At 36.8% G+C, this 27927-nt stretch overlaps 1 protein-coding gene across 1 annotated transcript; it reads left to right on the top strand.

Moving 5' to 3' along the window:
- Positions 1-11206: 11206 nt before the first annotated feature.
- LOC145127830 (uncharacterized) lies at positions 11207-14992 on the top strand. The gene is made up of 6 exons (XM_079062956.1): positions 11207-13107; positions 13518-13568; positions 13652-13840; positions 13973-14054; positions 14163-14543; positions 14981-14992. Exons 1-6 carry the CDS (start codon positions 11207-11209, stop codon positions 14990-14992), a joined length of 2616 nt encoding a protein of 871 aa, XP_078919082.1.
- Positions 14993-27927: the final 12935 nt, after the last annotated feature.

Raw genomic sequence — 27927 nt, 5'->3', positions numbered from 1 at the left:
CTTTTCTCCAAATTTTCGAACATTGGTGTGTGTCTTCAAGGAGTTTTTCAAGTAATATCATCATTCTTGGTAAGTCTTCACTTGAATCCATGGCTTAACTCCTATACTTCATCAAAAATCTCATCTTAACTCATGTAAATTCATGATCATGCTTCTTAGAACCCATCTAAGCCCAAAGACCTCTCAAGAAGCTTGCTAGGGCCGAGAATCACCTCAACCTCTTCCAATTCTTCTTCAAACCGAGAACAACTAAGCAAGGTGAGTTCATACCCCTCTATTTTCGGTTTTCATATGATTTATGGGGGAGAATACAAGTAAAATGTGAAGATCTATGTGTATTTGTATGTTATGTGTGATTTCTTGTGTTTATGTGGTGAATATGTGCTAAAAATGAAAGATATTTCGGGATCTATAGTTCAAGAAGAAAAAATATGTGATTTAGGATATATTTCACTTAACATGTCAAGATAAACTACCATGCAAGGTTTATAATAAGCATACTACAACATAAAGTTGGTTATTGGGCTATTTTTGATAAATAAACAAAAGATGGGGAAAAAGATGTCATTCCCGGTTTTTACAAGGATCAAAAGGTCAAAACAGCTAAAATAAGAGGTTTTATAAATATTATGCTTTTTAAAGGACTAAAAATGTAAATTTTAGCCTAATGGGCTAAAATTTGGGCTTTTCGGCTATTTAGGCCCAAATATGCGAAAAATCAAATTTAAGGGGGCTGAAATGGAAAGTTTTATCAAAACAGGGGCTATAAACGTAAATGAACCTATTTCAGGGGTTAAAATGGCCTTATTTATCAAAAGGGACTAAAAATGCAAAGATTTTGGATTTTGGGTCAAAATTGTAAAAATTGCGAAAAGTGTGGATTTAAATGCATATATTTTTTGAACTAAGGGGTTGAAACTGTCCAAAATTAAATTTTGGGCTTAAAACATTATTTAAATAAGTTTTTGGGTCAAAAATGTCAAGAAAAATAGTTCAAGGACCTAATATGTCATTTTTTCATAAAAAGGACAAAAATTGCCAACTTTACCAAAATAAGGGGCTGAATTGGTCAGACTAATATTTTTGGTCAATTATGTTAAAATAATTGGGTCAAAATATACAAAATTTTATAACTTTTGGATTTAAATAGAAAAATATATATATTTTTATAAATCTATGAATCGTTATAAAACAATTTGGTGATTATTACGACATATCGATTAAACAACTTCGCAATACTAATACTATACAAAACAAGTAAACATTCAAATGGTTGGGCTCAAATAATTCTAATCCTACTTAATGGGCCTTTGTGACCCATTAACATGACTTTTGGGCCTAACATAAATAATACGTGTTTATTGGGCCTCCTGTGACCCAATTACATGCCTAAGGGACCCTCAATAGCTTTTACATGCTATTGGGCCTCAGTGGCCCATTAGCATTGCTAGTAAGGTCTACATAAATCATATGCGAAATAGGCTAACGCGTCCTTCGTATACTCGACCGCCTTAAATAACATACGTGATTAGTAGGGCCTCGTAGTCCTCTTCTCTTCGTCTGTTAGGCTTACCGTCTATTCAAGTAAACAAAAATCAGGTAGTTAATCAAGGTTATTCAAATTCAATTGGATTAAGTGAGTAATAACGGGCGACACCAATAAGTATCGGTCGTAGTCTGTAGTTATAATCAAAGTCTCCTGGAGGGAGAGCGAGAGTGTTAGGGTGCAAAGTCACTCTTGGATGTAGTGTTTTAGGCTTACCCTCTTGTATGTGTAAATGGGTTGAGTATTTCCTATAAATAGGAAGTGAGTGACTCCCATTATAAAAGGAACCATTTTGGAGTGTTAGACTAGAGAGAGAAATTGTGTACAAACCCATTTGTATATCCTTTCTAGATCTAATATGAGCTTAAAAAGATTTATTTACTCCTTGTGTTCTTGATTTTACATGATGATTCACTAGATCTTTCTAATTCTGCACATGCCATCATAATAAACACCACTACAATTGGTATCAGAGCGGGTGTTCTTGATTTCATCAAGAATTGATCCATGGTGGCAATCTTGATTTGGTGATTCATTTTTTGATCTTTGATCTTCGTGATTTGGAGAGTTTTTGGATTCTAGAAATCGAATTCATCATTGTTTTTACTCATAATTTGATTTTCTTCACTAGAATTCAAGTGATTTTTGCTTTATCTCTCTAGAAAACCCATTCAAAATCACTTTCTCTCTCTAGAAATCTTCAAGTTTTTGTGATCATGGTGAATTTGCCATACAATTCTTGGATTGTGATCGTTGAAGGTATCAAATACAAAGTCAATAAAGATCAATATTATGGGTTAGTGTTAAACAATTTGATTTTTTGGGAAACTATGGTTTCTTATGGAGGATTCAAGGATGATCATGGAAGCTTGATATTTCAACCACTTTGTGAGATCAAATGGTTGGCTGATATTACATGGTCCCTATCATCACGTAGTAGTGATAAGATTGGAGAAGAAAAATATTTGTTCAGAAAGAAATATATTTCTCTTATTGAAGACCCAAATGATCTTCGTGCTCTTAAGGTTGTTGAAGTTGTTAACAATGGAGTTCAATGTGATGTTCTTGATGTTCTTGATGTTCTTGAAGTTCATGATAAGAAGATTCAAGTTGATTCTCAAGATGAAAAAGTTTTTTGCTCGATTGGAGTTCAAACCAATGATATTTTGTGTTCTTGTGATTCGTTTGAAGGAATGATTCCTTATCGGAAGCCGGTGATCCAAGAAATTCACAAGTATCAAACTCCAAAAGATTTGATTCAAACTCAAGAAGTTGTGGAAAGTGGGTTTGTTCATGAAATCAAGTCTTCAAGATGCAAAAAGATGTGAAAGAAAAAGAAGAAGAAGATCAATCGCAAAAACAAGCGGGTTTACTCACATAAATCGTTAAATGCTATGAAGCTGAAATCCGTGAAACAAATTTGGGTTCCAAAGCAACAATCTCCAAGTGTTGCATTGAATTGGAAGTCAAAACCCAAAAGTGTTGGTGGTTCTTTAGAAGATGTTCTTGGATCGTTGAAGAACACGAAGAACGACTTGTACATCTCGCATAATGGGTGGTACAATGTTCAAATTGGAGATTTTCTCGTTCCAACAAAAGAACCAAGATCTTCCAAATTTGATTCGTTCGTTGAAAATGGAACTCGATTCGTCAAAAAGGTATCACAAATTCTCAAATGGATTCCAAAACGTCCATGATTTCTATTTGTATTATGCGTTTTTCATTTTTGATCGATTTGCCTCATTGGATCAAATCCGTTTCAACCACATTGATTGATCCAATTATTTTTGTTCAGATCAAAACCAAATTCAACTCATTTTGTTTAATCTCGAATTTTACTGTTCATCAAATTCGAGTATTGTTCAAAGCCTAATTCCTAAACATTTGTTTAATTTCACTGTTCATATATCCAATTAATTGAGCCCAAAAGTTGAAATGGTTACTGCTCATTATCCGATTTGTAATCCATTCTTCATGTATTCTTTTTCTCATATCATTCTTTAGCCGCAATCTTTTGTTTCTCCGAAGGGGCTGGAATCAAATCGAGTTTTGTTTTCAAATCAAAATCAAATATAATCTGTTCGATGGAATTGTTCGTGATTCGTGTTTAATCCTGTTCGCTTTCATCTTAATGTCGTTGATTGAAGTCGATTTTTAGTATCGAGTTGGATAAACAAGTCATGTATTTTTGATTGATTGAGTATTAAGTCATAATTGATGTTTTGAGTTTTGTTTTCTGGAGTCGATTCGAAAGCCAAGTTGATTTATTGAAATCTGTTCTTGAAGACAAAATCGAAAAGTCAACCTCAAAGTCAAAATAAGTGTTCTTGATGAATCTGGAATTGATTTCACTTTTGTTGTTCTTGTGTTGAGTCATTTGAAAAATCGAATAGGAAAATGATATTAGAGTCGAACTCGATTTCAAAGTTTTGTCTTGGAGCTGCGATTTGATTTCGAATGGTCGTTCGATGGTTTGGGGATGAACAGAACTCAGATTTTGGAATTGGGGCTTATGATGTATGTTGGAGTCGATAAATGTTTGCATCAATGGTTTAGAGTCGAGTTTTGAGAGTCGATTGGGTATTGGGTTTTGTACACAGGGATGGATTTCGATTGAATGTTGAAGGCTTGGGTGGATAATTTGTTAATCACAGATATAACTGGAAGAATGATCGAAAATTAAAATTGTTGATGTCGAAATCTGATTTCGAAGAATTTTGTTCTTGGGTCGATGTGCGAAAGTTTTTGATTTCGTTTGTTGATGGAAGGATTGGAATTGATGGACACTTGGATCCATTGACGAACAGATGGTCGATGCGAAGTCTAAGTAGATATTGGAATCGATTATGCGAAGTCAAGGATTAAAGGATGTGTTGGAATCGATAATCGAGTATTGTGTTGTGTTTGAAGTCGATGTATCAAAAATCGACTGATGTTGGTTATTGAACGAAACTTTGTTGTTGACGAATTGGAGAAGAACTGTAAGGAACGAAGGATAAAATGAGGAGTGAGTAAAGTCAATTCAGAGGTATTCAGAGGTTACTGTTCATTAAGAGGCTTCGAATGCTTCGAATTCGTGTTTTTGGGAAGATGATTTTCATACGAAGAGGAGAGAGAAGGAAAATCTTTGTATGTTTAATAAACACCACTATAGAGAGTTTGTGTATAGATCTATACGGGGGTGACTCCCCCACACCTAAGATGTTCGCTACAGTTAGACTCGGCCAGTCTAGGATGACAAATCTTAAGATCAATTACGGCGTTCGCTAGAATGCCAAGACAGACGAACTAGTCATTATCATGCATGGTTATAATGACTCACATAGAGATCCAATACCATCTAAGTAATCATGGGAAATCATATTCATTCGTTATGACGATATAATAATACAAAACGATCATACTATTTTATCGGAAAACATCAGGTTTTCCGGGGAAACAACAGTATCCACTTGTACTTTCAATAACTATAATGCAAGAATTTATCATGGGGAAACATATCATTTTTACACGTTTTGAAATCATTCACGCATATACTTATGGATCATCACACCTTTTGTATAAACAATTGTCGTGTCAGAAAATATCGGATTTTCTGGGTTTTACAAACAATACAAAGCATTTTCATATCAAACCTGCTTATGAACTCACCAACATTATATATGTTGACCGTTTTCAAAATAACTTGTATTCTCAGGTAACAGATAAGCCGAAGAACAATACCAAGTGTGTTAGGATGTTATGTTTTGAAAACTCTCAAACAATTTATGCTATGGATATGTAGTATTTAGACAATGTACTTGATGTGAACAAGGTCAGTTGTAATGTATTAATGCATGGTGATGTTTATGTTATGTTTCATGTATATTCATTGTGATGATATTTCAATTTAAGTCACGCGAGCCCTCGGACGTTTCCGCCGTCTGGTTCGGGGGTGTGACACAATTCACTATGGGGTGGATCACATCCTAATTTCCTCTTCTGCATAAATACCATATAAAATGTCAAATATACAGATAAACATATATAAACATTGATACAATATACCATTAAAAAAATTACCAAATCAGAAGCTATCTTCAAATGACTTGCGGATCCAGCGTTATGTGTAGGTTTTGCTACCCCATCAGCCACACCGTTACGCCTATTTTTCTTGTTCTTCTCAGATTTTAGCTTGTATTCATCTGTATTCCATTTTAATTGCCAGGAGTTCCAGACTTCCTGTGGAATATGAGCTGGTTTAAAGCCATGTTTGTTTCTTTTTGGGCTCCGCATGTTGAAGAGATATTGACCATAACTTTGTGCCGATTTCCTTGCCCAAGCTTGCCTCACCAGCGAGTCTATTGTTTCATCCCAACAACATTTTTTCTACACATTAACAATATAAACATAAGTTTAAGTGTAAATGTTTACCAAACAACAATTTATCAGATATAGTTAATTACCTGAAACTCCTCCCAATATAATTCGTGCATTTCTTTGCTTACTTTTCCCCAAGCGTACCCTTGGGGATCTACTCTTTGTAAAAAGGACCGACTAATAAAGTGTGCACAAGGGCCTGGTGGCATTAGCTTGCAAGTAATCATGTGATGTGTTAAGTTATGAATTGATATGTACGTGTAAACCAAAAGGTTATACATAGAAAAAGTTGTAATTAAGATTTGATTGATAACTCACGTTTTTTTCCAAACATGAACAGTTAAACGTCCATCTGGTCCACAATCTTCAGAGGAATTGTTTTCACCTTCTACACTTTCCACTACAGATCCATTCATGGTTGGTTGTGTTGGTGATGGGGTAGATTCTGGGATAAGTCTTGTTGATGGGGTATATTCTGGGGTATGTGTCGGGATAGATGTATATGTTGAGGATGTGGTAGTTCCTTTACTTAAGGAGGGTGTGGTAGTTACTGTAGTTGTGGAGGATGGTAGTGTAGATGCAGGTTTTGAGGTTTTGGTAGTAGATATAGGTGTTGATGATGTGGTAGTGGGTGTCGGTGTTGAGGATGGTTTAAAAGATGTAGGTTCTGAAGTTTTGGTTATTGATGTAAGTGTTGAGGATTGTATTGTTCCAGTTTCTGAAGTTTTATATGTGTTTTCTAAGGACGGTGTGGATGTTGTAAGTGATGCCGAGGAAGTGGTAGTCATGGTTGATGTTAATGATTTAGGTTTAGGGGTTTTGTTGGTAGATGTTATAGGTGCTTTGGATGTGGTTGTTGGTATTGGGAAGTCGATTTCTTCATCTTGTAATTGTTTGTTTATGAATTTTGCAGCCGAAATCCTGTTGCGTTTCATATCCTGTGGTGCAATGAATTTAGTTGGCTTCACACCGGATGCTCCTTTTGCTTTCGAGTTCGACATATTTCTTGCTTAAAAATTAACAAAAAACTGTAGTCAATACCAATGTATTAAAGATGATAAACTACTGATGAGAAGAGAGAAACAAACAATAAAAATAAATTATATATGAAGGCATTACTACGCATGCAAACTATTGAATACAATCAAAACCAATTTACTTGTAATTTAAGATGATAATATACATGAAAGATGATCAGAGAACAAGAAACGATCATCACGATAACAGTAAATTAAATAAAAATAAATTTTAGATGAGTGACAACCTATATCGCCAAATTCAGTGCACAAACGTATAATGAACAAAGATTCCGATCAATTAGCCTCCGGAGACGATGATTACAGAAAATGTAAACCCTATTGCTAATCAGTAAACATACCCTAATATGCAGCCTAAACGTGTGTAGGTTGGAGGGAAAGGAATTACGAAATATTTTGAAGCTCCGCTAATGAAAAATTCGAACTGTGCTAATTACCGCTAAATATTTAGTAATTCAAATTTATTAAAGTAGTTCCAGATTGATAGATAGGGTATAAACATCTAGCTAACGTCAAGAAAGAACATAGACTAACGAGGTTTTCATAGTATAATTTTAATTTAAAATTATAAACGAGGATTAAACATTAATAAACTATACATCTTTATGCTTTTATGTTTAAACCAAAATTTATATATAAAAGACGTACGGGTCATGTCAATATATATATTATAGTTTCTTATGGTGTCATGGTATCACCCATGGATGACATATGGGTCATTGGTCAACATGGTAGTTGCTTATGGTGTCCATGGATGACATACGGGTCATTGGTCAACATGGTAGTTGCTTATAGTGTCCATGGATGAGTTATGAGTCATTGGTCAACATGGTAGTTGCTTATGGTGTCCATGGATGACATACGGGTCATTGGTCAACATAGTAGTTGCTTATGGTGTGATGGTATCACCCATGGATGACATATGGGTCATTGGTCAACATGTAGTTGCTTATGGTTTCCATGGATGACATATGGGTCATTGGTCAACATGGTAGTTGCTTATGGTGTCCATGGATGACATATGGGTCATTGGTCAACATGGTAGTTGCTTATGGTGTCCATGGATGACATATGGTTCATTGGTCAGCATGTAGTTGCTTATGGTGTCCATGGATGACATATGGGTCATTGGTCAACATGGTAGTTGCTTATGGTGTGATGGTATCACCCATGGATGACATATGGGTCATTGGTCAACATGGTAGTTGTTTATGGTGTCCATGGATGACATATAGGTCATTGGTTAACATGGTAGTTGCTTATGGTGTCCATGGATGACATATGGGTCATTGGTCAACATGGTGTAGTTTCTTATGGTGTCCATGGATGACATATGGGCCATTGGTCAACATGTAGTTTCTTATGGTGTCCATGGATGACATATGGGTCATTGGTCTACATGTAGTTGCTTATGGTGTCCATGGATGACATATGGGTCATTGGTGAACATGGTAGTTGCTTATGGTGTCCATGGATGACATATAGGACATTGGTCAACATGTGTAGTTGCTTATGGTGTCCATGGATGACTTATGGGTCATTGGTCAACATGGTGTAGTTGCTTATGGTGTCCACAGATGACATATGGGTCATTGGTCAACATGTAGTTGCTTATGGTGTCCATGGATGACATATGGGTCATTGGTCAACATGGTAATTGCTTATGGTGTCCATGGATGGCATATGGGTCATTGATCAACATGGTAGTTTCTTATGGTGTCCATGGATGACATATGGGTCGTTGGTCAACATGTAGTTGCTTATGGTGTCCATGGATTACATATGGGTCATTAGTCAACATGTAGTTGCTTATGGTGTCCATGGATGACATATGGGTCATTGGTCAACATGGTAGTTGCTTATGGTGTCCATGGATGACATATGGGTCATTGGTCAACATGGTGTAGTTTCTTATGGTGTCCATGGATGACATATGGGTCATTGGTCAACATGGTGTAGTTGCTTATGGTGTCCATGGATGACATATGGGTCATTGGTCAACATGGTAGTTGCTTATGGTGTCATGGTATCACCCATAGATGACATATGGGCTGCAATATTAATGAACATAATATTATGGTTATTCAATTTGAAGAAACGGAAATTACTTTAGTTTAGCTGGAAAACGTGTCTTACTTCTTACCCGAAGTAGCAGGTTCGAATCCTATTAATGTCAATAATTTTATTTAAATTCGTCTCTCGAAATTTAAACAATAATTTTATTTAACTTCATCTTTTTAAATTTAAACTGTCAATTTATTTACAAAAATGCCCATAGGTATTGACAAAAATACCCTAACCATTTACGTAGTAACCTTTGTACGTTTAAGGGCAATTATGTCAATTCATAGTCTAAACACTTAGGCGCCATAATTTGGAGTTAGAGTCATCCCGTCGTTTCAGTTTATCGGCGATACATCAACTACAATCGATTCCAAACAATCAAAATTCCGGCAAGTTGATCAATAAACCCTAAAATCGTTGTTGTTACATAATTTGAATTACACTTGAAGCAGTTCAACATAATGGCAGCGAGTTGTTCATCAGAAAGAATGCAAACAAGACAACAAGGAACAAGGATCACTACTTTGCCATCGCACTTGATCGAAAAAATAGTAACTACGGTTGGGGGAAATTCACCAATCGATGCTTTTAAGTGCCAGTTAGTGTAAGTATGATGTGCATTACTTTTATTATACTTGTATACATACTTAATTTAGTGTTTAATAGATGAATTTTGTTGATTTGTGAATTATAGTTGCAAACTCTTTAGGGATTCTGTAACATCAGACGAAATATATAAAACCATAGACACAAATCGATTAAGGTTTCGTCCATTAAGTGTTCATATGTATGAAGTCATAAGCAAATGCAGAAAGTTGAACAACCCACACGTACTCTTCAACGATGGAATGGTACTCTTTTTTTAAGCATACGGATAATTACGAATTCAATTAGTTTTCTATATTTTTATTTTTAACATTGTATGATTACTTATTGTATGTCAGGCGAAGTATTTTACGATAGGGGAAGAAATAGCAGGGAAACAGTTGCTTCAAGATGCAGTCGATCAGGGGCAGTTGGATGCGATCTTCTTTCTGGGAATGATGTTGATGGCCGATGGAATTTAAAGGAAGCAAGAAGCTCTGATCATGTTAAATAATGCCTATGTTAATACTAGAAGAAGTTGGAATCTAAGACATACCTGTAACAAGGTTCAAAACCACTTAGTAAGGAGAACAAAGCAAATAAAATTCCATGGCTTACATAGAAGTTGTGCAAAGCATCCTTCTGTGAGCAGTTATGGAACAACTTTTATGTATCAATATAGTTGGTTGTTGAATTGTGATATTTGTTTGTGGGATTCATGTTTGGTTAAGTTTGCTAGGATGTTTGACATTAGTTTCGAGTAGTTATATATATGATAGTTGTTTGATTCACACAATTAGTGATGCATATTGTATTTGTATTTTGGTGTAATGGGAATACATACTTTTAATTTTATTAAATGTTAACATATATATATATATATATATATATATATATATATATATATATATATGTTATTTTTATCTTTTTCATTTTACTAATCAAAAGTCCACTGTGACCTATAATAGGTTATAATGTTTGAATAATGTGTTTTGACTGAAATACCCTTATTAATCACATATTTGGATTGATTTCAATGGCACTTTGGTCTATTTGAAATCTCTAAAGTGAAGGCGCCATTTTTGCTATGGAAATAAAAATAAGTGTTTAATCAAGTCGTTATTAAGGAAAATACTGTATATAGAATTTATATTTTAAGTAGCTCTCTATCTATATTCATTATGAATGTTATTTAAATTTATAATTACTCATATACTACATGGGTTTTAACATGGTATTGAATGATATCGACTCAATAATTTGACCTAGTATCCATCTAACACATCGAAATCAAGGGTTGTCGAAGGTTCCCTAATCGATACACACTTTGTTTGAATATGTGTTCTGCAAGTGTCGATCTAAATTATACCATTTTACTAATATTCAAAGCCATTATCCAATTATAAAAGTTATTCAACCATTCAAATTAGAAAACTTTGAAGATTGGTTCAACATTTGGTCATTAGCTTTGTGAAACGAGTTGTTGTTAAGGTACCTTTGCGATGTTTGTATGGTAACTATATATTTACTTCAAATGTCATATATGAATTCAAATCAACATTAATGAACATACAATATTGTGTTATTTAAATTTATACTTTACAGATTTAAGACAATGAACAATCCAAGTAGAAAGTGGATGTATGAAAGAAAAGATAATCGTAGTTGTGTATCGCTTGTTTTCGTACAAGGAGTGAAAAAATTTATAGATTTTGCTACCAGTCAACATAGGTTCATGGACGAAGATAAATTCAAATGCCCATGCATCAAATGTCGTAACATACCATATAGAGAAGTTGATACTGTTAAGCATCATTTTTACAAGTTTGGTTTTGTTGAGGAATATTGGTTTTGGGATAAACATGGCAAAACATCAATTGATGATGACAATACGTTTTTAGGGGTGGATGATTCAAACACAAATTTTAGTGAAGGTGCATGTTCTTATAGAGAAATGGTCATAGATGCAATGGCTCCTGATTTAAATACTAGTAATCCTGAAGAGGAGCCAAATGCACTAGATAAAAAATTATTTGATATGCTAGATGCAACCGATAAAGAATTGTGGCATGGATGTAAAAAAGTGACACAACTATCTGCTGTAGCTAGACTATTGAATATTAAATCAGAGTATCGCATACCTGATCAAAGTTATGATGTTATCTGCCAGTTGATAAATGATGTGTTACCAGAGGAGAATAATATGGTAGGTAGTTTAAACGAGAGCAAAAAGTTAATACAAGCACTAGGTTTGCCTATGGAGATGATTGACTGCTGCAGGTCTGGATGTATGATATATTGGAGGCAAGACAAAGATCTTTATCGGTGCAAATTCTGTAATGCAGATAGGTACAAACGGTCAAAAATCTTGGCCAGATGTTCTCGCGTATCCTTTAAGAAAATGCATTACTTTCCTTCGACTCCAAGGTCGAAGAAACTGTATGCTTCACAAGCCACGGCCGCTTCCATGCGATGGCACTCCGAGAATCATGGACATGATGCTGGAGTAATGTGTCATCCATCCGATTCAGAAGCTTGGAAGCACTTCGACAAAAGTCATCCTTCATTTGCAGCAGAAGTACGTAATATAAGATTAGGCCTAAGTACAAATGGGTTTGCACCACATGGAGCATTTGGAAAACAATATTCATCTTGGCCTATTATTATAACACCTTATAATTTGCCACCTTCTATGTGCATGAAAGAGCCTTACATGTTTTTGACCGCACTTGTGCCGGGACCGTCAAACCCTAAGCATAAAATAGATGTATTTTTGCAACCAGTTGTTGCAGAGTTGGAGCAGTTATGGGAAGAAGGCGTAGTAACATATGATATATCTTTAAAACAAAATTTCCATTTAAGAGCAGCTTTGATGTGGGCAATAAGCGATTTTCCAGCATATGCAATGTTGTCCAGATGGTCTACAACAGGTAAGCTAGCATGTCCACATTGTGGGAAACATACACAAACATTCAAACTAAAGAATGGTAATAAGATGTCATGGTTTGACTGCCACAGAAGATTTCTACAGGTAAATCACCCATATAGAAAGGATAAATATAAGTTCAAGAAGAATCGTGAAGTGACAGAAGGTCCTCCTCCAAGTAAGAATGGTGAACAAACTTTAAGGGAGATTGAACAGTTAGGTTTAGTAAAAGTGACTGAACTAAATGATGATGATGTAAACAAAAGATGTGGCGATCATGGTTGGAAAAAGAAAAGCATATTTTGGGATTTACCATATTGGAAAACAAACCTCATTATACATAATTTTGATGTTATGCATATTGTGAAAAATGTATTTGAAAACTTTTTTTACACTGTAATGGATGTCAAAGGGAAGACGAAGGACAATGTAGCAGCCAGAAGAGATCTGAAGCTCTATTGTAGGAAGAGAAAAGGAGTCGATGATAATGAAAGAGTGTACTACGCTCTAGACAAGAATCAAAAGAAAGCCATATGCGAATGGGTGGAGAAATTGCGTTTCCTCGATGGTTATGTTTCTAATTTGGGGAGGTGTGTTGATTTAACAAGGTGTAGACTGATCAGAATGAAAAAGCCACGATTGTCATGTTTTTATGCAAAGATTGATACCAATTTCATTTCGTGAGATGTTGCCAAAACATGTGTGCGAAGCATTAACAGAGTTGAGTATTTTCTTCAAAACATTAACAGCAACATCAATCACAACAAAATACATGGAAAGCATTGAAACCGAGATCCCAATAATTCTATGTAAATTAGAGACCATCTTTGTCCCTGGTATTTTTAACTCCATGGAACATTTACCAGTACATTTTCCATACGAAGCGAAGATAGCCGGTCCCGTCCAATATCGGTAGATGTATCCATTTGAAAGGTTTGTATGGTACATCATAATGTATGTTGCTATTTTTGTAAGCTAATTTAAATAATATTCACTATAGGTATCTAAATCAGTTGAAAAAAGATGTGAAAAATAAAGCTCGAGTGGAAGGGTCCGTTGTTAACACGTACTTGCTACGTGAAGCATCAAATTTTTCTCTCATTATTTCGAGACTGGTGTCCCCAAACGTAATAGAAAGTTGCCTCGAAATGATGATGGAGGAGGAGATGAGCAACCGGATGCTAACAACGACATGTTAGATATATTTTCATATCCTGGGCGTCATTATGGAAGATTCACGAATAGAATGATGTCTAATGAGGAAGTGCATGCTGCCCAAACTTACATACTCCTTAACGAAGATAGGATCAAGCATTACATCAGGTACGTAACATATGCATCACTTTTAATTATAATAATCATTTGTTGTGTAATTGCTATGAATAACATTTACATGCATGATTTTGTTTATTACATCATAGTAACTTTAAAAATGTTATTCAAATGGTGATACAGAATATTTGAAGAAGATATGATCGAACTTATTGGGGATATGGATGAACATGAGCTTGCAGCCGAAGTTGAGAAAAGCTTTGCAGTATGGTTTCAAAACTATGTGGGTGTTATTTTTGTATTTTTTAAATTTTATTATTTTTCTTATGGTTATAATTAACTCTAATTAAGTGTTTTACCATTTTTCATATAGCCACGTAAGTTCCGGATAAACAACAAGTATATATCTGACCTTTCCAAAATGTCATTCAAAAAGGTGAAATTATATAGTGTATACTTTGTCAATGGTTACAAGTTTCACACAGAAGCTCATGGTTTGAACAAATCAACAACCAATAGCGGATTGTGTGATAGTAGCCAAGGAGGTGATTATTATGGTAAGTTAGAGGAAATTTTAGAAGTCGAGTACCCTGGTTACCCAATTAAAACCACAATTTTGTTTAAATTTCATTGGTACGATCCAACACCTAACATAGGAGTTAAGGTTCACAAACAATATAACTTGGTCGAGATAAACGTCAAAAGAAAATACAACAAGTTCGATCCGTTTGTTTTAGCCATGCAAGCCACTCAGGTGTGTTACATTCCTTAACCAAGTTCGAAAACAAACAACTCGGATTGGTGGGCTGTATTTAAAGTTAAACCTCGTGGTTGGACCGATGAAAATCATCCTCAAAAAGACGTTTCTTTCCAAGAAGATGAGGTTGAATCAAATGAAATATATTATACCAAGTACAGCCGATACAGACAATGATGATGATCACGACATGTCAAGCAACGGTTCAGATAATGAAAATAACATTGATGAAGAAGGTGAAATTCATGAGGACGACAATGATGGTATTCCTGACAGCGAAGGTAGTTATGAGTATAGTACATCGAGCAATGAAGAAGAAGAAGAGGAGGAAGAAGATAATGAGTAGATGTTTTTGTTTCTTTACAAAAGGATGGTTGCATTGTATAATTTTTAGTTTTTGTATTTGAATTGGTAAATGTAATGCTATGTATTAGTGCCCTTCATGATAATTAATTAAATAAAATGAAATTTTATCATTCTTTGGTACATTAAAAGCATTTACTAAAAGGGGATATGTGTTTTTGAGATATTTGCATGTACAATATTTTCATTAAATATCCAATTAAGTAATCATTTATGTTATAATCCATTTTTTTACATTGAAATGCTAAAAAAATATTCAAGATAACGTAAACATATATAATAGCAAATATTTGTTCTTTCCTAGTATTAAATACATATAAAATACAATAAAACAAACAAAATATAAACATATCATTCAAACCATATCTTACAAATTCCATTGATCATAATAATAATTCATCCATAGAATAAGAAAATTAATTAAGCATACAACATCCCAACAAAGAAACAAACCATACATACCATCATGAACTTGATGATTCCACAGGTTTTATTGCCGGTGCAAATTTCCATAGCTAAATATCTATGAAATTGAATTACTCCTTATCAACGTTACTATGGAATATAATTTCGTAATAAATGCCGTCACAAATTAACTAGGCTTTTTGTTCCATAGCAAAACAAGCAAACGAAATCAAATTTCATAGCAGAATTCCCTAGCAAATGCCAACGAAATTTACTTCCATAGCAAATCAACTATGAAATTGGTTTCCGTCACAAACTTCGTTGCATAGTAACCACGATAATTAATTCCATAGCAGCAGTACAACGGAAAGTGATTTCGTAACAAATGTCGTTGGAAAATTGCTACGAATTTGTGTTCCATAGAAATATCGGTAGCATAATACTAACGGATATGGAGTCGGTAGCATTTTCCCTAGCATGTTCCATTCTCGCTACCAGAAATAAAATCCATAGACAATGCGGTAGCAACATTGCTATGCAACGCCATTCCATAACACGATCCATTGCAGATTAACAACGAAAATACGTTCCATAGCGACCTTCCCTAGCAAAATCACGTTTTTCTTGTAGTGTACATTTAAGAAAACTTTCAAAATTAGAAAAATATATTTATTTTCTGTTTTTTTATCTCTTTTTCAAATAAATCCATAATACAAAAATATTTTCTTTAATTGTTTGTGTTTTATCTTTTCAAAAATTCTAAAACTCCAAAAATATGTTTTTTTTGTTGTTCTGTTTGCTTGTGTGTTATTTTCAAAATTCGTTTTATCTTAGGTACTATTTTGTCATCTCAATTTGGAATGATGTGACAGGTATATATCTCCAGTTTTGTGCACTAGTTAAGTGTCCCTAGAAGCATGTAGTTGAATGTTGTCCAAAGCCTCTGAGACTCTATGTTCAAAGCCTTAATGAATCGATAACACCAATCATTTCTTCCCAAATAGGCTATAAACTCACATAAGTCATTGAGCTACCTTACTCTTCTCAACTGAGTTAAGAGTTCACTGCTTGGTCAGTCCTTTATAGCAGAGGTACAATTTATCTTTGAAACCACCTCCAACATTTCTCCATAATTTTCACTTTTATTATTGTAACCCTCGAGACTCTCAGAAATTACCACTGAGGTTTATGGTTACACAATTTCTGTTTTAGTGATCTTAAATTTGTTGTCACCACGAATTGAGTGAAACAAAAAATCCAAAACCAGTTTCTGCATTAACGGTGAGCAATAAATATGCTCTATGCTTTTTACCATGGAATTGACGAAAATCAACCCTCGTGGTTTGTTCCTTGGAATCTCATTATTTTTCTTTTTGATAGATCTTGATGAAATGTTCTCAACCCAAGACTTTTCTTCCCACAAGATCCAGTTTTATTTTTTTGAGGTTTCTACTCTATCCAGCCACTTAAATAATTCCACAACATACTTGTTATTATGGCTACACTAGTCAGAAAAGTACTTCTTCCGAACTTTCAGACTCATGTTGAGATTCGGAATTCAGATGAAGCATAAACCACCCTTAAGCCTCAATGAGAAGAAGCCTTTCACTGTTTCTCTACAAACAGATGATCGTTATTCAACGGGAAACCACATAGACACTTCCGAGTCTCTCTTGACTCTGAAGGAAGAGATCGTTGCCCGGGATCCATCTGCTTTTATGTCAATTTTGACATCACAGATTCCCACACATATATTTGATTTATTTCTTTGTCTTTGGCACACTCTTGCATGAAAATCCTTGTAATTTTTCAAAAGTCTGGTTCTTAATTCCGAAAAGTTACTTTTCATTCCGAGAACAGGATATCGCAATATGTGGTTTGATTCCGAATATGCAGAACTGAACCGGCGAATTTAAAGGGATAAGATTTCAAAAATGGCACGTCTTTTCAAACCGCTGCCTGACAACACGCGTGTCAGTTCAAACGTCGCCTTCCATATAATAGTTGTCACGCTTTTTCAGGCGCCTTTACAGGGATACAGAAATGTCAATCACGATTTTCTCTCTCCACTTATACTGTATATAAGCAAAAATTGACGTTTGCCTTTATTTTGCCACTTTCAATGTTTTCAAATCTCCGGCAATAATACGTCTTTCCCTATGAACTATTCATCATCTTCTCCAACTGCACCCATAGCTGCTTTGTCTGAAACTCCATATGTGGCTGAGCAAACAGCTTCCACGACTATGATGAACATCAAACCAAACCAGAATCTGGCTTTGGATCTTGATTCTTCCAAATACGCTGAGTTTCTAAAGCCAATGGTCGAATGTCTCCGACATTCTCCACTTGCTCAAGCTTTAACAATGGTTGAAAGTGTGTCATTGATACATCTCTCCAAGGCTTTCTCCACTACCAACTACAAACAGAATGAAGCCATGATCACTTTTCAGTTCGATTCTAACAAAACCTCTATTTCCAAATCTCGCTTTTACAGGCTGTTAGGGTTTACCACTACTGGTGATCTTGTTGGCCCTGAATCAATTTCGTCATCGGCAATTGTCGAGATGGACTTTTCATGCTACTTTTCTATCAAAGTTCAAGAAGCCAAATCTTCCACCCATGTGGAATGGACTTTTCATGCTACTTTTCAAGAGTTTCTCTGAAAGAGTCACCAGGTCAGACAATGCTAGCAAGCTGTTTTGCACATTGATATATGGTATTTACAAGGGGATTAACCTGGATTATGGTTCTTTTCTTTGGGCACAACTTGTTCAGAGCGTACTCTCTTCAACAAGGCATTCAGAGATTTCTTATGCCAGGTTTTGGTCTATTATTGTTAAGAGGTCTATCACTCACCTTCATATTCAAGTACCAGAAGACTCGAATCTGGCTGCAATTCCAATCCTCCACACATCGAACTTCATTATTTCTGATCCCACTAAGTTTAGCTTCGTTGGTTCGCTTCCTGAAGCCATGCTCTTGATCATTCTGGGTGATAATGTTGTGATAAACGAATATCGAAAGAAACCTGCTTCCGGTGTTCGTCCTATGCCCGAAGATCTATGAAGGGCTCTTGAAGAAGGGAGAAAATCAAACAAGGAAGGAAAGCAAAAAGCCAAGGAAGGCCCCTACGAACCTGCTGCAACTCCGAAGAAGAAAATCAAGAAATATGCTCGGAAGCCTAGGTCTCCGACTCCAGTTCAAGAAGCTTCCGAGTCTCACACTCATTCGGATTTACATGAGTGAGACGCAGTTCGGAATGAAACAGAAGATACTGCAACAGCTTCACAACCTATGGTCTCGGAACCGATTTCCACTTAGTCTAATGTGAAGGTAACATCTCCAATTCCTACTTTTGTTCCTTCTCCAGATGAACCATTTCATGTTCCTTCTCCTCCACCTTCTCCTACTGCTACATCTACACCCATCTCTACACCAATCATAATTGCTCCTTGTCCCAATGTATCTGTTGGTGTTTCGCAACCACATATCTCCATTTCTCAAAACCATTCCCCTATTCACTGAATCCACAACAACAACAACCACTGCTACGAGTTCACCTCCTATGACTGTTAACGTATCTGATACGGGGATAGGTGCTTTTGGTGTTACCGTTGGTCAGAATTCTACTCCAATCTCACCCCTGAGGAATGATGATCCGGATACGTTCTTTGGTGATGATCGGGATGACTTTCAAGATTTTCACTACAGTCCATTCACTGTTCACGAGGAAAGTGATGATGATGCACCAATGACGAAAGGGCAGTTCAAGGCCCTCAATGAAAAGTTGGATACTCTACTTGAATCTTCCAAAACATCGTCAAGCAATGAATACTCCTATGCGTCTGTCAAAACCTTCATCGAGGCTTTCACCAAGGAACATGCCAAAACCATCGATGCTTCTGCAAAGGCTGTTCAAAACTCAGAGAAGACAGTTCGTGAAACGACCAAAAAAGTCGATAAACTACTTGCTGATGTTACTCAATTTATGGAGGATTTTTTTGGAGTTCCTCTGATAAAAACATAGCAGCTGCGAATAAGGTGATTACGAGTCTTGGCTCTACTCTTCACACTGAAAAAGAGGCTCTCTCTAAAGTTTATTCTGAAATCAAGGATAATAATGTCGAGTTAAGTGCCTCTATAGTTTCGAAGATTGAAAACCTACTGGAGGCCGCAGAGAACGATCTTTTGGATAAGCTGGTTGTCAAAATGGAGAAAACGAAAGTTCTTTCTGTGAAGTTATCTCATACCACCAAACAGATTGATGATCTAACCTCCGAAATGGCTGCAATCAAAAGTTGCGTCGCAGATGTGAATCTCTTCTTGCAAAATCTTGTAGAGAATCGTGACTCGATTCTCACAGTCTCAGTTTGCCAACATCTTGCTGACAAGTTAAAACCAATATTCTCCATGCTTGATCGTATAGAGGGTGTTTTGGAATCTGGTACTCTTCCGAAACAAGGGGGAGAAGCTAAGAAGCCATCTATTGAAGAACCCAAGAAACCAGCTAATGAATCTGGGGAGTATGAACACAAGCCACCACCAAAATCAAAAGATTCGAAGGGTAAAGAAGCTTCTGGATCGAAAGGAAAAGGGAAATTGGGTGATGACAATAATGAAGAAGAAGAAGATTTGTCTGGAGGGTCTAAGCTTAAAAGAAAGAAACGTGCCCAAGAGCTTGATGAGAATCTACGAGTTGCTAAAGAAGCTGAAGCTCGTGAAAAGGAGGCTCGTGATGCTCAAGTCACACTCAAAACTCAGAAGGCCCTCTTTCCTCCTTGGTCGATGGAACGAATTTTGAACAAATCCATTGACAATCCAAATGTGTACTAGTTGGAGCCAGTTGCTTCGTTTGAATTGGAAAACACTTCAGAGTCTCAGCTTGACTTTCAAATTACTCTGAAGGCATTTTTATTCCGTTGTTTTGATAAGGTTGAGAAAGCTCCTGATTCAGATAATGATGCCAATATCATGCTTATCTCCTTTTATCTCAAGCACGGAAAGCCCCAATATCAAACTTGGAGTTCGAAGAAGATTACTGTTGTGAAAGTCTTTGGTCTGGTTGAAACAGAAAGCTTCATCAATGCACGGTTCAAAGCATAACGACGGGCAAGCAAATCAATCTTTGAATTTACTCTCGCATACTTGCCATGCCTTAATCCATATGATTGGATTTCTTTGTTCCATATTTTATCAATAGATGAACAGAAATTCGAACCCATTGTGGCACATCTGAAAAGGATGTTGGTTTCCTACATCCTCGAAGTTGGCAAAATGGATGTGGAGATTGTGGCTGTACTCCGAAAGAAACCTAGTGTCAAACCAAAAGAAGCTTCGAACGATGTCACCAAGATGAAGCCTGGCAAGATGCAAAAGGACAACTGGAGCGTGGCATTTCAACAAAGTGCTAGAGATGGTTCAAATGTCCAGAGGTGTTTATTCTCCTTGCCAGACAAGCATCTTTATTCCACAACTTGTCTCAACTATGTTTTGGGAATGTTTGACAAATGCAAAGCGAATGATGCTGCAGATAAGAAGTGCTTCGCAGATATGATCAAGTGGTATATTCTACTTCGCAACACTTTGCTTGGAATGATCCCGAAACTCTTCAAGGTTCGTAAGCGCGAACAACAATGAAGAATTTCCTTCCTTGTTTGACACAAAGGGGGCGATTGTTGGGTTATTTATTGTATTGTGTCAAATTTATTATGCATGTACTTAGTCTTTATTATTATTGGATTGGACCTGTCCATCCGCATTTATGCAGCTAGCGTCAGGCTATATATAATGCATGCATGTATCGTTTTAGGGTTAATGTTCCTTTTGCCCTACATTATCTTTACAGAGAAGTTCTTATCGAACTCTTCTAAGGCATTGATTATAAAGGATTCGACACACATTCAATCATTCTTCTTATTGTTTTTATTCACTTAAACTGTTCAGAATCTATCGAGCTATTATTTATTGTTTCAACAGGATCATCGATTTGTTCGAGTTTGTGATATAGGAGGAATGGTTCATAGGGATCTGCGGTGCGAATATGTGGGATCTCGGTTCAGGATTTGGTCAAGTCAGGGGCGTAGAGAAAACGGCTATCGGATGTAGGTGTTCAGAAGGTACACGATTTGTCTCTCAACAGGAAGTAGTTGGTCAAGGAGCTCGTTGTAGTCATTGGTTCCTTTTTGGAATGCCAATGAATAAATGAGGAACCGCGGAGATCACTCAGGTTGAGTATCGGTTGTTGAGGGATTTTTTAGCTCGTTGTTTGGATTTCTCTTTCCATTCTAGAATGGGCAAATGTTGATCGGTAAATCAGTTTCAGAGATGGGTATGTTCAGCTCCACATGGGTTTTGGTTCCCTGGATTAAGTGTTAATGTGTTCTCAACCATTGGGCATTTCATGCATCATCAAAGCGGAGATTCTTCAGAAGTTTGGGTTATATCAGTTGAAGTTCCTCGGATTCTTCGACCTATCGTCAAGTTCGACTCGAGTTTGGACGATGTTCTTAGTTATTGGGAGTCCAGAATTTGGGATTTGTATTTGGATGGACCTGACTAGAGCCTTAGCAACATTTTTGGATGACCTTCAAAGTTTTAGCGAGATAGTTGCATATTGATGGGGTCGGTTCAGTCTCAATCAAGTATGGGATCTTGTTTTGATCGATCATGAGGATGTCTTCTGTAAATGATTGAGGTTCGTCATTTCTGTCACACCCCCGAACCAGACAGCGGAAATGTCTGAGGGCTCTTGTGACTTAAATTGAAATATCATCACAATGAATATACATGAAGCATAACATAAACATCACCATGCATTAATACATTACAACCGTCATTGTTCACATCCAGTACATTGTTTACATTACATAATCCCAAAAATAAATTGTTTATCAAATGAAATCACATAAAAGACATTCAGACACATGCTTGATAATTCTTCATGCTAACGGTTACCTGACACACACAAGTTGTTTTGAAAACGGTCACCATATATAATGTTGGTGAGTTCATAAGCAGGTTTGATATGAAAATGTTTTGTGTAGTTTGTAAAACCCAGGAAATCCGATATTTTCTGAAACGACAATTGTTTACGAAATAGGTGTGATGATCCATAAGTATATGTGTGAATGATTTCAAAACGTGTAAAAGTAGCATGTTTCTCATAATGAATTCTTGTATTATAGTTATCGAAAGAAAAAGTGAATAATGTTGTTCCCCCGGAAAACCCGATGTTTTCCGATATAAATAGTATGATCGTTTTGTATTATTGTATCGTCACAACGAATGAATATGATTTCCCATGATTACTTAGATGGTATTGGATCTCTATGTGAGTCGTTATAACCATGCATAATAATGACTATTCCGTCTGTCTTGGCATTCTAGCGAATGCCGGTATTGAATTAAGATTTTGTGACCCTAGACTGGCCGAGTATAACTGTAGCGAATAGCTTAGGTATGGGGGAGTCACCCCCGTATAGATCTATACACAAACTCTAGCTCTCCCTCCAGGAGACTTTGATTATAACTACAGACTCCGACCGACACTTATTGGTGTCGCCCGTTATTACTCACTCAATCCAAATGAAATTGAATCACCTTGGTTAACAACCTGATTTATGTTTACTTGAATAAAAGGAAAGCCTAACAGACGAAGAGAAGAGGACTACGGAGGCCCACTAAACACGTATGTTGTTATAGGCTGTCGGGTGTGCGACGGACACGTTAGCCCATCACGCATATGATTGATTCGGACCTTACTAGCAATGCAAATGGGCCACTTCGTCCCAATAACATGTAAAAGCCATTGAGGGTCCATTAGGCATGTAATTGGGTCACCTGAGGCCCAATAAACATGTGTAATTATATTGGGCCCAATAATCATGATATTGGGCCACAAAGGCCCAATAGCACGAATAGAAGGTATTTGGGCCCAGTCACTAAATCACTTATGTTTTATCGAGTTTAAGCTTGTATTGTTGGTATTTGTTGTATACTAAATGTTCATTTGCAATGTAAAAAAAATATCTTAACGCTTGATTTATAACGAAGCTTTTTCGTTGTATATATATATATATATATATATATATATATATATATATATATATTTAAAGCCATGCGTTATAAACTTGATATTTTTAACCCAAACATTTATAATTGTTTATTTGGCCCAAAAACATTTAGATTGACCATTGTGACCCCTTTTTTCTATAAAAATGGCACTTTTAGTCCCTTTTTATGAAAATTGACATTTTTGGTCCTTAAACCATTTTTCTTGACATTATCCACCCAAACTTTATTTGAATAGTAATTTTAGTCCAAAACTATTGCATTTGTCATTTCCATCCTTTATTTGTAAAAATTTTACATTTTTGGCCCAATTTCCGTATGTTTTACAAATTTGACCCCAAAATCAAAAACTTTGCATTTTTAGTCCAATTTGGTAATAAAATCATTTTCAACCCCTGAAATAGTTGATTTACGTTTTAGACTCATAGTTTGTTAAGTTTTACATTTCAGCCCCTCAAGACTTTATTTTTTTCGCAACCTTGGGCCCAAAACTCATGAGGCCCAATTTAAAGCCCAATAAGCTAAAATTTATGTTTTTGACCCTTTGAAAAGTATTATTTTCGTAAAAATCAGCTTTTATACAAATAAATACCTTATAACCCTCATAAAACCGATAATTATCGATTTACACCCAAACTTTGTAATTTTTGCAAAAATGACACTTGTAAAGTTCTTTGGCTTTGTTTTACACTTTTTAAACTTAAGGACCCTTAGATCTATGATGTATGTTGTTTATTATGTTTTTGTTTATGATTCTTTCACCCTTTTTGCTATAGATCTAGAAATATCACAAGTATTACATATTATCACAACCAAAAACTAAAGAAATCACACATAACATGCAAACACACATAGATCATCACATAATACTTGTATTCTCCCCCAAAAACAAGTAAAAACCGAAAACAAGGGGGTATGAACTCACCTTGCTTATTTGTTTCAGTTTTGAAGAAGATGTGAAGAAGATTTTTGGTCCTAGCAACACCTTGAGTGGATTTCGAACTTGGATGGGTTCACTAGAGGGCATGATCACGAAACTGGGGTGGTAAGAAGGATGAATGAGTTCAAAAGAAAGTATGCTACTTAGATTTGTGAGATCTTACCACTAGAGTGCAACTTGATGTGATTTTTGGTTGAAACATTCCTTGAAATGCTTCTAGTTCTCGAAAATTCTTGATGAGAGGGGAGAGGTGTTCTTGAATGTGTTATACTTAGAGAGAGTTTTGAAATGGTTTGTGTGCGTGTGTTCCTTCCTTCGGCCGTGAATAAGAGAGGAGAGAGGAGGGAAGTGAGTGCATGGGAACATGAGTCTTGCATAGTTGTATGTTGAATAATACCTAGTTACCCTCTAAATAAAATTGAGGTGGCAAGATTAGGATAAATCATCCATTTCTCTTTTTTTTAACACATGGGCCGAAATTTGGGCCAAGGAAGAAATAAGTGAACTAGTTTGGGCTCCTTCTTGGTCTTGCTCGAAAACATAAAGTCCATTAAGTAGGTTTTCGGCCCATTGGGCCCTTAGGAGGGTTTACGGCCCAATTGGAATGAAAGAATGGGTTTCACGGCCCATTGAAGTTTATTAGGTTTGTTATGAACCAATAAGGCCCATTTAGGTCAACCAATTCATTTTGGATCCATTATGGCCCAAAATATTAAGTTTCATGGAAGTGGGTCCAATTAGGGCCGATTTAAGGGTCTTAAGCCCAAAATAGTCAAATTGGAAGCTTATTGGTCCATTAGGCCCAATAAGGAAATCCTAGTCCATAACGGACTTAAACCAGGATTTTTAGAGTTTCCAATCTTTTGTTGACCACTTGAAGTGTTTGTATAGAGTGTTTGATGAAATTTTGTTGTCATTGAATAAACATCATGCATACTTCCAAGTTTTAGCCACAAATGTTACTCTTGTTAATGTTTACAAAAACCTTAGAATTCCTAGTTGTGACATCATCCCCCCGTTAGAGGGAATTTCGTCTCAAAATTCTTTTTGGAAGCTAGATTTGAGAATGCAAGAATAGGTGAGGGTACTTTTTCTTCATCTCGTCTTCGTGTTCCCATGTGAATTTCGATCCACGTTGTGCGTTCCACCGAACTTTCACAATCAGAATGCGACTTTGCTTAGTACGCTTCACTTCCCTGTCCATGATTTCAACTGGTTCCTCGATGAACAGGAGATTCTCGTTGATTTCGATTTCTTCCACTGGGATGACGAGAGTTTCGTCGGATAAGAACTTCTTCAAATTGGAAACATGGAACACGGGGTGTACACTGCTGAGCTCGGCAGGTAGCTACAGTCTATAAGCCCTTGGACCGATTCGGGCAAGAATCTCGAATGGTCCAATGTACCGTGGGTTTAGTTTTCCCCGTTTCCCGAAATGAATCACCCCTTTCCAGAGAGAGATCTTTAGCAACACCCGATCCCCGACTTGAAATTCCAAGGGCTTTCGCCGTTTATCGGCGTAGCTCTTCTGTCGGTCTCGTGATGCTTGAAGTCGAGCTCTGATTTGAACTATCTTCTCTGTTGTTTCACGTATGATTTCTGGCCCTGTTAATGCATTGTTTGGTGTCTGTCCTCTTGCTAGCTGAGTGTCACCTACCTCAGCCCAACACAACGGTGATCTACATTTACGCCCATATAATGCTTCAAAAGGAGCAACTTTGATGCTTGTGTGATAACTGTTGTTGTACGAAAACTCAATTAAAGGTAAGTGGGTATCCCACGACCTTCCGAAGTCTATCACAATTCACACATGCTCGAAGCATATCTTCAAGCGTTTGAATGGTTTGCTCACTTTGACCATCCGTTTGTGGGTGGTAAGCAGTGCTCATGTCGAGTTGTGTCCCCATCGCCTTCTGAAGTGATTGCCAAAAGCGTGAAGTGAATCTACTATCTCGATCTGAGATGATAGATATTGGCACTCCATGGAGTCTCACAATATCCTTGATGTAGATTCTAGTCAATCGCTCCATCTTGTATGTCTCCTTTATTGGCAGGAAATGGGCGGATTTCGTTAACCTATCGACTATTACCCATATGGCATCCAATCCATCAGTTGTCTTGGGTAATTTAGTCACAAAGTCCATGGTAATCCTTTCCCATTTCCACTCGGGTATTACCGGCTGTTGTAATAGTCCCGAGGGCTTCTGATATTCTACCTTCACTTTAGCGCAAGTGAGGCACTTGCTAACGTAGGTGTCAATTTTTGCCTTCATGTTAGGCCACTAATAATGTTGCTTGATATCCAGGTATATTTTATCTGAACCCGGATGGATGGAGTATCGTGTCTTATGGGCCTCATTCATGACTACCTCTCTGAATCCCCCAAGTTTAGGGACCCAAATTCGGTTCATGAAATAATATGCTCCTTCCTCCTTGACTTCGAAGTTCTTTTCCATTCCACGTAACGCTTCGTTGGTTCTGTTTTCTGTCTTCATGGCATCAGACTGGGCTTCTTTGATTTGCAAGAAAAGGTGGGATTGAATGGTTATTGAAAGAGTTTTCACACGACGATTTGAGTATTCTTTCCGACTCAAGGCATCAGCTACCACGTTAGCCTTGCCTGGGTGGTACTTGATTTTGCACTCATAATCGTTTAGCAGCTCAACCCATCTTCGCTGCCTCATGCTTAACTCCTTTTGATTTAAAATGTGTTTGAGGCTCTTGTGGTCGGTGAAAATGGTGCACTTTGTACCATAAAGGTAGTACCTCCAAATCTTCAAAGCAAAGACCACAGCTCCCAATTCGAGATCATGGGTGGTATAATTCACCTCATGTGTCTTTAGTTGTCGAGATGCATAAGCTATAACCTTCCTACGCTGCATGAGTACACAGCCTAAACCCTGATTCGAAGCATCGCAGTAAACTACGAAGTCCTCAGTTTCCTCTGGTAATGATAGTACGGGTGCACTACAGAGAGCTCGTTTCAGAGTTCGGAAGGCAACCTCCTGCTTTTCTGTCCATTCAAATGGTACGCCCTTCTGCATAAGCATGGTAAGTGGCTTGGCTGTTCTGGAGAAGTTCTGAATGAATCTTCTGTAATAGCCTGCGAGACCCAGAAATTGACGAATTTGTGTGGGTGTCGTTGGGACTGCCGATCCTTCAATGGCTTTGATCTTAGAAGGGTCCACATGTATCCCTTCTTGACTGACAACATGACCTAAAAAGTTTACGCTACGGAGCCAGAACTCACACTTAGAGAGTTTTGCGTATAACGTTTCGGTTCGTAGGGTTTCCAAGATTTGTCGGGGATGTCGACTATGCTCCTCTTCGCTTCGAGAATAGACCAGGATATCGTCGATGAAAACGATGACAAAGTTGTCGAGGAATGGTCGGCAGACTCGATTCATCAGGTCCATGAATGCGGCAGGGGCATTCGTTAGACCGAAGGGAATTACAACAAATTCATAATGTCCATAGCGAGTTCGGAAAGTGGTCTTGGGGATATCCTCTTCCCGGACCTTGAGTTGGTGGTAGCCGGATCGCAGATCTATCTTAGAGAAGTAATTTGCTCCTTGAAGCTGGTCGAATAGATCGTCGATT

This window comes from Lactuca virosa, chromosome 1 (genome assembly GCF_052849685.1).
Source record: "Lactuca virosa cultivar CGN04683 chromosome 1, Lactuca_virosa_CGN04683_v6, whole genome shotgun sequence".
NCBI lineage: Eukaryota > Viridiplantae > Streptophyta > Magnoliopsida > Asterales > Asteraceae > Lactuca > Lactuca virosa.
The sequence above is the reverse complement of the archived record's forward strand: the minus strand, read 5'-3'. Positions and strand labels throughout refer to the sequence as shown.

What these genes read in the sequence shown, in the direction of transcription:
- LOC145127830 (XM_079062956.1), top strand. Translation starts at nt 11,207, where the DNA reads ATGAACAATCCAAGTAGAAAGTGGATGTATGAAAGAAAAGATAATCGT. An exon ending in AATAAAGCTCGAGTGGAAGG is followed by an intron (nt 13,569 to 13,651) that starts GTCCGTTGTTAA and finishes CAAACGTAATAG; the next exon opens with AAAGTTGCCTCGAAATGATG. An exon ending in AGGATCAAGCATTACATCAG is followed by an intron (nt 13,841 to 13,972) that starts GTACGTAACATA and finishes ATGGTGATACAG; the next exon opens with AATATTTGAAGAAGATATGA.